Source organism: Quercus robur, chromosome 5, assembly GCF_932294415.1.
Source record: "Quercus robur chromosome 5, dhQueRobu3.1, whole genome shotgun sequence".
NCBI classification, from domain to species: Eukaryota; Viridiplantae; Streptophyta; class Magnoliopsida; order Fagales; family Fagaceae; genus Quercus; species Quercus robur.
The window spans coordinates 19,763,431-19,774,461 of NC_065538.1; the positions used below are offsets into that span (position 1 = coordinate 19,763,431).

The window sequence follows — 11,031 nt, forward strand, 5'->3', positions numbered from 1 at the left end:
TCAATTTAATAATAATAATAATAATAATAATAGTAATTATTTTTTTTTTTAACCCATGGGTTCAACTCGACCCAACACAATCTACGTGGATTGAGTTGAGGTAGATTAGGTTGAACCCCTATGATGAGTTAGCTTTTTTGTTAACCTACCATGATGGGTTGGATTGAAAAAACTCTTAACCCGATCCATGCATACCAAGTATCCCATTTAAACCGTTAAAGGAAAAAAACCAAAGAAAAGGAAAAGTTTTTTATTTTTTTTTGGGGAAAAGAAAAGAAAAAGTTACAGGTCGATTAATATTTAAATTTTACTGGTACATTGCACTTGCAAAATGCAAAATGCAAATTGCATTACCCTCAGGCTTTGGTTTATTTTGCCTTTGCTCGTTCATTCCTTCCAACCGCAAGAACCAATTCGAAACCGCCTGTTATTTCTTTCTTGTGAACTGTGAGTCAGTGAGTGACGCACACACCGCAGCAGAGGCCACAGAGTTGAGCAATCCCAAAAATCCCAAAATCCCAAAATCTCTCTTCTCTTCTCTTCTCACATGGTGTGGATAAAGCAAACCTAGGAAGAAGCAACTCTATTTGAATCTAACAATCTTGAACAACAGCTTCAATGAGTAACACAAATCTCTCACCGCCACAACCGCCGGAAGAAGATGCTTGGATTCACACTTATCACAAATTGCTTCCTCATTGGCAATCCCAATCCCAATCTCTCTATCAATCTTATCAGGTTCTTTTTTTATTTTAATTCTCTCTGTTTTGCCCTTACATCAATTCAATTATTATTTCTCTTCTGCAAATTTAGGGTTCTGTTTGTTTTGAGAGAAATATAAATTTTTTTTTTTTGGAGGAAAACTTTTTCCAGAGAAAGAATTTACGTAACGTTTTGGTTTTTGCAGAAATAATTACTGGTTAATATAATTGGAAATACTTAGTATTCTCTGAATTAATTTTCTATTGAAATAATGGAGGCCCTTTTTTTTCTTCTTCTAGTGTATGGAACTTATATTGAAATAAATGGAGCCAATAAGAATAAGGAATTGTGTATAGAGATATATTTTGCAATAGAAATATTCGTTGGAATAAATGAACCTTTAACTTGATAATTTATTGCATGTCTCGAAAAAATTTAAATCTTGCTTATGTGAATTTAACATTTATACGTATAATTCATATCCTTGTTTTGGTTGTTTCGAAAAAAAGAGAGAATTATTTGATTGTTTTATTGATCTCTATGGAATTCTATTGAAGTTAACAAATCCCATAGTGGGTTTTGTTAAATTTTTAAAATTTATTTATCTATTTAATTGTGTGTTTTGTTCCTCGGCTCTTTATTTGTGGATTTTTTTTTTTTTTTTTTTTTTTTTTTTTTTTTGCAGTCAACAATCCCAATTTCAATCTCGAGAGTAAATCAAGTCGATGCAGCAAGACTGGACGTTGAAATGTCGGCCATGTTAAAAGAACAGTTGGTTAAAGTCTTCTCTTTGATGAAGGTATACCTTGTAATTTATTGCAATATCATTAAGTAAATTGGTAACATATCCATTGGTATTCATATGAATTAAGGTGATTTTGTTATATGGTTATGAAGTTGCTTGGGGAGTATTTAAAACGTTTGCTTCATTTTATTGGGATTAGCCAGGAATGTTATTTCAATACGAAGCAGAGCTCGATGCTTTCCTTGAGTTTCTTATTTGGCGGTTCTCAATTTGGGTAGATAAGCCTACTCCCGGGATTGCTCTCATGAATTTGAGGTACAGAGATGAACGTGCAGTGGAGCCAAGAGGAAAAGGTAAGATGGTCTGAACATCTCCTGTAAACACTGCCTCTCGGTTTTATTTGGTAATTTCTGATTCCTAATTTTAATACCACTAGATTGCTTACACTGATAAGAAACTAGAGTCGAAGCTTTATGTTACAATCCTTGTGGTTGCAGCACCAACTTATATGATTGTGGCTTGAAATGAATCTGATTAATATTCTTGTTAAGGTGGTTGACACAAAAGGAGTTGTCTTTCTTTAAACTCTTTATCCATTTCTTAGTTATAAAGCTTATCATAGGAATACAAATCATAATTTATATTCGGCTGTCAAATAACTATTAGTATTTGTGGAGTTCTACAAAAGACTTCGTTCCTCGGTATGGTACTAATGTTCTATACATTTATATGACAATGTAAATCAACGTGTATATAGAACTTTGGTCAAACAAGCATGTTCAACACTTTTCTATAAAAAAACAATAGGATTGAAGCTCCTAGTAGTAGGTCTTATGTGGAGATCAGACTGTTCTAGTGTTCCATTACTGACTGATCAGAACACTGTTATGGTTTTTCTAGTAGCTGTTTAAACTTTGGTTTGGTCTAGTTCTCTCTCTCTCTCAAAAAATAGCGCACCCTATTATTTTTGTAAGTAATGAAGCTTTATTGAAAGAAATTAGAGGGCATACCAATTACATGGATAGTATGCATGAGCAACATTAGAAGGAAAAAATCTAGATCTAAGATTACTACTGTCCATATTTTTTTTGGTTTACCATTACCAATTATTCAGCCTTATCTACCCATATGTGATATGTATGACTTATATGTTGTACTTACGTGTTTTGCATGTCTTTCCATACAGTCAGAACTGGTCTAGAAGGACCTGGACTTACTGTGGCTCAGAAGATTTGGTATTGTGTTGCCACTGTTGGTGGCCAATACATGTGGGCTCGTTTACAGTCATTCTCTGCTTTTCGTAGATGGGGTGATTCTGAGCAGGTATGGTTTCCTTTGACCTCTTTGCTCAACCTCCCCCCACTGCACGTCTAGATTTTCGGAATTAAAGGTGGATTGAACTGGCACTGATTTGTAAGTGCATTTCTCTCAGAGGCCATTGGCACGGCGAGCATGGATGTTGATACAACGTATAGAAGGATTATATAAAGCTGCCTCATTTGGCAATCTTCTCATATTTCTTTATACAGGAAGGTATGATCTCAAGCATCAAGCCATTCTCTTACTGGATTTTTTCTTGAACCTAGTACAAAGAGAGTATTGTTAATCCTGAAATCCATTACAAAGAGAATACTGCATGGATCAAATAAGTTAAATATGGAAGATAAGTCTCAAGTAGCTGGTTATTCTTGATTGTTCTGATAGTTACATCTTAATCGAATATCTCATTACTTTTATTTTAAACATAATCACTTAGCTCTTAACCTTAAATAAATGTTATTTTTACTGAGTGATGTTAGAATTGTTATCGAAATTCTAAATAAATAGTCTATTATCCAATGAAAAGGCATTAACTTTATTTAATGGATTATGGACCATTTTCTATACATTGTGGAACTATCTATGAGTCCATCTGTCTAGGTGACTGTCACTTATAAATAAAATAAAATTCCACATTGACTGATGCTCAGACACTTTTATCATCCTATTGGTTTTTTTATAAACTATCATCCTATTGGTTTGCTGCTAATGTATTATGTCCTTTTATGTTCTAATACAACTATGTCCATATGTATTATATGCCAATGTGATGAAAACCTCAGAGTGAACCTAAGCCCTACAGTCTTTTAGTGCAAACTGCAAAAGTGTGCCATTAGCCTAAGTGAAGTAAAGTGCATGTTTGGAAACATGAAAACTAAATAAAGTGTTGTCAAAAGTGTGCTTAAGTGCACTTGAAGCTCAAAGTCCCGAGGTCTAAGCGCTTTGCTTGGACAAAGCGAAGCTCATTAATGAAGCGCATTTTAGGCACACTTTTTTGGCGATTTTTGAAGAAACACAAAGCATGCCTAAATGTTCTTTTTAATTTTTTTTTGGTTAAAAAATATATGCATTACTAAAATTAATTGCTTGATCTTGAAGGATTGACATGGACCCTTAAAATATTATATATCATTGTTCTTTTTTTTTTTTAAATTTTTTTTTATGAAAAACCTCGTAACTTTATTAAGAAGAAGATAAAAACATTACATCTTGAGTCAAAGCTAACTCAATCGTAAATTTGTAATATGATTTTCCTCTATCTAAGTTACATAACCACCAATTCCCTTAGCATGTTGAACCAAGAGATAAGCAGGACGATTGCCTTGCCGTTTAACATGAGACACTTGTTCCTTTCTAAACTCCCTCAATTTTAGATGAATCCCTTCGATGATGTTGCCAATTGACACTGGAGGGACATTTGAACCGTTCATGGCCTGAAACAATCTTGGAATCACATTCCAAAATAACTTCACAGATACCGACATCCAAAGCAAAAAGAACACCCGCCTCCAAAGCCTTGGCTTTAATCTCTAGAGGACCCAGTGGGGTTGGAAGATTCTTGCTCAAGGCTGCCTCTACCCTACCAGTACTATCACGGATCACTACCCCAACACCAGCAGCATGTATGTTAGCATTAGTAGCTCCATCGGCGTTAAGCTTGTACCAGGGTGCCTTGGGTGGAACCCAGTGGACTTCATTCTCAGCTTTGGATTGAGGTATCTTGAGATTGGCTGTGTGAAATTCTTCCAGTAGTAGCCTAGCTTTCTGCCCTATTGCTGAAGCTTGTTGCCTTGCCTTACCCTGCCTAGCCTCATTTCGACTAAACCACATACTCCGTGCCAGCAACTCATTGTCCAAACAGTAGGAAATCAGCAAAACTCGGAAAAACCATTCTGTGTGCAAATACCAGTAAGTTGCCAAACCTCATAAGCCTTAACACTATCCCAGAAAATATGCCCACTACCTTCAGCTCCCTCCCGACATGCTTCGCAGATTGGGTCCTTAATGTCTTTTCCACTACACAAATTGACTTTTGTTGGTAATATATTCTTGCTTGCTCTCCACAGAAAGGACTTGACTTTGTTTGGAATATTAAGCCTCCTGATTGTTCTCCAAAAGAGTTTGTTATTCTGGTTGCTTGATGCTTTACAAGAGTTGTAGCAAGAGCCACTTTGTACGCACTCTTTACCGTGAACAGCCCCTTGGGGTTATAAGCCCACACCAGACAATCCGCGGGTAGTCTAGAGTCTAAAGGGATGCTTAAAATAGCCGATGCATCGACTGATGAGAAATATTGTCTTATCATGTCCACTCTCCAAGCCTTAGTAATGTGGGTCAATCAGCACTGATCTTAAGGTGCTAAATTACACCCAAAAAGAAATTTGTTTACATATCAGAAGACAAAAACCATGATAACTTTTTTTTTCTTTTGCTTTTAGGTCTACCTTTTGGATATATTTTGATTGAACCATATCTATTGATCAAGTCTATCACAGTTATGTTTTTTACATTTACAAGAGGATTATATAAAATGTTTTGTTATACTTTCTATGACTAGATTATTATCATATTTTCAATTGATAATTGTTTTCAAATTTACTTTCTAAAAATTTTAAGAAAATGAAAGAACTTATGTAAAAGATGAACTTATAAACTTTATACAATTGTACTTAGCTAATAGAAAAAACATATTGGTATTGTAATTTATTATTATTATTTTATCTTATGCTATAATTATTTTTATTAGAGATTATTATATATTGTATTTGAGAAATATGTGTTTTGCTTCAATCAGGCACACGCTTGCTCTTTGCACCTAGGCTCCAAAAGACCTATATGATTAAGTGCGTTTGATGCTTTTACCAACTCTATTTATAATTTCTTAGAAAATTGAAAAATATTTCTATACTGCATACATAATAAATGATCAACGTAATATTAGCATAGATGAGATCAAATTCAACTACCTGAAAAGTAAATGTGATGTGAATCTTGGTTATATTGGTAACCTGAAACCAGTTGGTTACCAATTGAAAATAATCATGATTTACGATAATGATAATTATTCATTGAACAACTTGCAACTCTCACTTATCTCATGTTGTGCTGTTACTTATTAAATAAATGAAATCGTGCTTTTGTGATGCAGGTTCAGGAATCTTATTGAAAGAGCTTTAAAAGCCAGGCTTGTCTATGGGAGCCCCAATATGAATCGAGCTGTTAGCTTTGAGTACATGAACCGCCAGTTAGTGTGGAATGAATTCTCGGTAATTTTTACCCTTTTTTCTTGAGTTTAGAAGTTTGATTCTAGAAAAATAAAATTCTCTTTGTTCACTTACAATTAAGAGTAGCAGTGAATTCAAAGCACTAATTTAAATTTGGAGGCTTTCTTTCATTCACTTCACTTGGTCTGAGGAATTGTCCCTTTTTTATTATTTGTTTTTTTTATAAGTGTGAGGAATTGTCCTTCCTAGCCCTAGGCAGACATACCCTTTTTTGATCAGTAAAACCTTGATCTGTGTCTTACTCCAAATTGTGCGTAAATTTAGAAAGACCTTGTTCCTTCCTATCATTGATTTCAATTTTAATGTTTCAATTTTTGGAGAATCTGTTACTGTTTTAAATCATTTAATATGTGATACATAATATGTGATTGATACAAAAGTTGTAGAAAGCTCCGAATGACCCCCTTCCTTTCTGTTCCTGAGTTAATTGATTATGTGCATAAAATTTGTTCATTGTTTACCTATAATTTTTTTTGCCTTTAATTGATGAATTATTGGCGTGGCACTCTTATTTTAATTAAGAAATGATAAATAAATAAAAAAAGAAAAAGAGATACATGCACTTTCTTCCATGAACTGTCATTGTGCAGCATGTAGCATGCCCAGCTTGTTAATTAAAAAAGAAAAAGAAAAAAACTATTAGAGCCAATATCCACTAAATTAAAAAAAGAACCAAAAGAGGGGAAAAAAGACGACAAAGAATTTTTTTTTTACTGGAGACTCAAAAGGGTTGATTTTTGCTGTCAAAGTTGTACCCTTTTTTACGGTTACAAGATTTCCCAGCGTTCATGTTACATTGTAGAAATTGCCCAAAGCATGAGACCTATATATTCCTTTCTAAAGGTTTTTGTTTGTTTGTTTGTTTGTTTTTTTTGTTTTTGTTTTTTGAGTTGTTGGTGGACTTCAAGTCATGCTAAAAGCCTCCAAAATGTTTTCACACAAATGTAGAACTTTTGCTAAGGTGTCATGCATGTTTTACTTTTCGCTCATGGTTGTGAACTTAGTTATTTAAAAAAAAAATTGAAGTCATTCTTCAGTATGAGTGATCATGGGGTAGTTACTCATATCATAGGAGGAAATTTTGCACAGAGTTCCACTACCAATCTACTATTAATGGGTGGATCCATGACTTCTTATGGGCAGCTAGTTGTCTACATATGTTAAAAAGAAAAAGAAAAAGAAAAGAGAGAATGAAATTAATCTGTTGGAATTGTCTGTGATTTCTCATATCTCCTAGGCAACCAATTAGGATGTCTAAAAGTAGAGGATTTGGAGAAATTTTAATCATTACTTCATTTTCAGGTATTGTTGATCAGTTTTTAGGCTGTGAAATTTTCCATTGATTTGCATCAAGAAAATTAAAATTATTGGAAATTCTTGATTGTTTTGATTTTGGGCACTTATCTTTGGGGGCTTTTACTGATGCTCTCATGGCACTACTGAACATCACTCACATGTAAATTGTAGTACTTTAAATTTCTCAGAAATGGTTTTCAATACAGGCTGTTTTTGTGAGCTCAAGGTGGAAGGCATTTTGCTCTGTTTTGTTCTTGATGCTTTTGATACTTTTAACACTTATGAACAGTCAAATGGAACTCTTTTAGATGAGATGCCAAAACTTTTGTTCTAAAAAATTCCATCCTCACCTGTTAAAGTTAAGAATTGCGATATGATCACTGCCATCATAAAAACAAGCAATTCCTGCTCCTGGTTTTTTGAATTTACATTGAATCCTCTCCCATATAAGTGGAGAGTTTTTATTTTATTTTTATCTTTGGTAAAATTTTGGTTTATAGAGAAACCAATTGTCAGACATATTCTCACAAGAAGCATTGGAAACAGACTACAAGGCATTCCTTTTCTTTCTTTCAGTCCCCTGTTAGTATAGTCAACACAGCCTTCTCTGTCACTTTTCTTGAGTCACATGTTGCATTTTTTTGCATTTGATCTCATCCCTTACATGCTATACTTGCATGCATATTTAGTATGTGTTTGCATGGGTTTGAATCCACTTGGTATATAAGAACTTATTTCATGTGTGCATGCAAAATGCCAATCTCTGTTATCTCATTGGTAAATATGCTTTAGACTTTCTTGCACATTACTTGTTTCATTGTTTTGCTAAATAGCTTGAGACTTTCTTTTACTATAGAAGGGAAAATATAGGAATTTCTGAGATAAATCCACTGACTTTATCCATAGTATCATGGTTTTTCCTGACAAATATAAAGAAAACATGAGTAGTTTGTATTTTCTGAGCATTTTAGAGTTTTTAATGCAAATAAAATATCCGGATTCTGGAATCTATGAAGTGATCATCGTTACATTGGGGTCAGACATGCATGCCTGTTTTCAGAGTTATGAAGATAACTGGAAGGAAACACTCTGTAAATTCTCACATTTAGCTGAGTCACCTTTTTCATCCACTATTTTGTACTCTGTTCTTTCTTTTATCTGGATTTCTATATTTTCATTTATTTTATGATTTATTACTTTTCTGTTATTCAAGTCAAGGAATTATTTTAAATATTGTGAGTTTTTTCCTCTGCTAGCTTCTTGATTTGCATAGTTGAAATATTGTTTGTGGATATGATATATTTGGAACTAACTCTTTTGGATCTTGGCCAATTGCAGGAGATGCTTTTGTTACTTCTTCCTCTTCTTAATTCATCATCCATAAGAAACCTTCTTAGCCCATTTTCTAAAGATAAAGCTTCAAGTTCGGCAGAGGATGACACTGCTTGCCCCATTTGTCTGGCTAGTCCAACCATTCCATTTCTGGCGCTTCCTTGTCAGCACAGGTACATACTTACAGACATCCCCCCATGTTGGTTTTCCTTAAAATTACTTTTGACTGACATCCTAAGAGGGTGTCCCTCATTCCCCAACCCCTCCCCACACCAAAAATTAACCACACCAAAAAATTAAACAATGCACTGACCCAAAATCTCAAGCTCACTTCGCCCTAATTATTATTAGAGCATTTTGGCCCAAATAGTGGGCCAAAAAGCAAGCCAACTTGATCACCAACATACATGCTTATGGTTATAGTTTATTAAATACAGTACATTAGGTTTTTCAATTAAATTCAAATACATAGTTACATTGAATATAGTTTTCCTTGAAAAAATAACATTGTTTGTACTTTATTGGTCAATGCAACCGTGTATGTGAATTTAATTGGAGAACCTAATGTATTGCACTCTACATCTAAGGAACCATACCTTAGTTTTGCCCTATGCGTATTTATCCATCAATGTAAATGGTTGAATGGTCTTAGGTAAGGCTACCCATTTAAAGCTAAACATCGTTTGACATTCATTTGGTCTTCAATAAAGAAAAGAAAAACTTAAAAAAAGTGTAATTTTTCTTGCTTGCAGATACTGTTATTATTGTCTTAGGACAAGATGTGCTGCAACTCCATCATTCAGATGTTCCAGGTGCAGTGAGCTGGTCACCGCCATGCAGCGGCATAGTAGTGTGAACAATTTAGACCCAAAACAATAATTATTATTTTTTACAAAGGGCGAAGGAAATAAATTAAAGCATTATTATTGGTACAGCAATGTATTAAAGAACATGCCTGAAAGTAGAACTACTTTTTTTTCCCCTCCCATTTTTTTTTAACAAGAAATCAATTCCCTGTAAAAGCATTATTCCACTAGTGAGTGGGGGGCTTCATTCTTTGTCATCTTTCCAGTATTGTTATTATTCAAATATACCATTGTTTCTTTCTGATTCATATTTCTCCAAGCATCTGAATAGTCGAAGTGGGTCGGTCGCTCCTAGCCTCAATTAGAAACAACAAGCGACCTTTCAGGAATGCCAAAGAGTATATATCTTGCCTAACTTTCTTTTGTTTTTCTTCTTCTTGGTACTTTCTTTGTCATTCTATGTCTCTCAGTGAATGGAGTCATTGTTCGTGTGACACGGCATAGTATCTAACATTTTTTTTTTTGGGAGAAAAAGACGGTTCAGAATAGTATAAAACATTGAAAGTTTGTAACACTGTAATTGATCCGTTTTATCACTTTCATGTTGATAGATTAATAATAATTCTACCTATTTTATTGTCGAGTGTACTCCAATCGTAATCAGGTGGGTTTGTAATTATTTTAGTAGATCATGTTTAACAGATCTGGCTTCTAATATGTTCATGGGCTTCTTATTTCAAAGCAGAATGTGCTTCATGGCACTTCATTCAGGTTCCTTAGTGCTTTATTTTTGTTTCTTTTTGTTTGTCTGGTTTCTTCTTGTTTTGTCTTCTTTAACTTGAGCATAAAAATGGAAAATTGTTAGATGCCCAACCTCGTCATCTCTGTCAAAATTTGTAACTGTACATCATATGGTACTTCCAATTGAAACAATAAACCTAAACATAAGCAAATTAATGAGTTGAATATTCAAGGCCATTAATTTTTGATAACAAGTTCACGTCTATGGTCCTAAGCTTGTGTTGATTAGTTAATAATGATCTGTTTGGATACCATTTATTTTGTTAAAAACTGAAAACATTAACAAAATAATTTGTAAATGTGTGAATAGTGCTGTAAGATCAATTTTTAATGAAAAAGTTGCTGAACAAAGAAGTTTGCAAACAGTACACGGAACCACTAAAACTGAAAATAGAAAACAGCCTCAGAAATGCTGTTTTCCCAAAAAAAAGAAAAGAAAAGAAAAAGAAACAGAGACGTCTACCGCAGACGTGTATCCAAAAGCATACTAAATTTGAAGCAAATTATACCAAGCACATATAAACAAAGCTCCTTTCACTAAAGTCAAATTTTCACTATTTTAACCAGTGATCATATATTTATTCTCCTTTATACCGTTAAACAACAATTCTAGGCTATAGCTATGATTCTTATTTAATTGATAAGAATTGAATCCCGATACCGTGATCTTTGCTGACAGCAGCTGTAAGTCTATAACCTCCTTATCACCGTGCTATAAATCATGTGAAAGTACTTGGTTATTTTC

The 11,031-nt window shown here is 33.8% G+C and overlaps 1 protein-coding gene across 1 annotated transcript; it reads left to right on the forward strand.

Annotated features, from left to right (window-relative positions):
- The first annotated feature begins 325 nt into the window (after positions 1-325).
- LOC126725426 (peroxisome biogenesis protein 2) lies at positions 326-9,793 on the forward strand. Its single transcript, XM_050430159.1, has 8 exons — positions 326-738; positions 1,388-1,501; positions 1,647-1,800; positions 2,634-2,770; positions 2,880-2,980; positions 5,916-6,033; positions 8,686-8,852; positions 9,432-9,793. The coding sequence occupies exons 1-8, from the start codon at positions 619-621 to the stop codon at positions 9,556-9,558; spliced, it is 1,038 nt and encodes a 345-aa protein (XP_050286116.1). The 5' UTR covers positions 326-618; the 3' UTR covers positions 9,559-9,793.
- Positions 9,794-11,031: the final 1,238 nt, after the last annotated feature.

Excerpts from the sequence above, each read along its gene's own strand:
- LOC126725426 (XM_050430159.1), top strand. The coding sequence starts at position 619 with ATGAGTAACACAAATCTCTCACCGCCACAACCGCCGGAAGAAGATGCT. Across the intron at positions 1,502-1,646 it reads AAGTCTTCTCTTTGATGAAG|CCAGGAATGTTATTTCAATA; the intron begins GTATACCTTGTA and ends TATTGGGATTAG. Across the intron at positions 8,853-9,431 it reads GCGCTTCCTTGTCAGCACAG|ATACTGTTATTATTGTCTTA; the intron begins GTACATACTTAC and ends TCTTGCTTGCAG.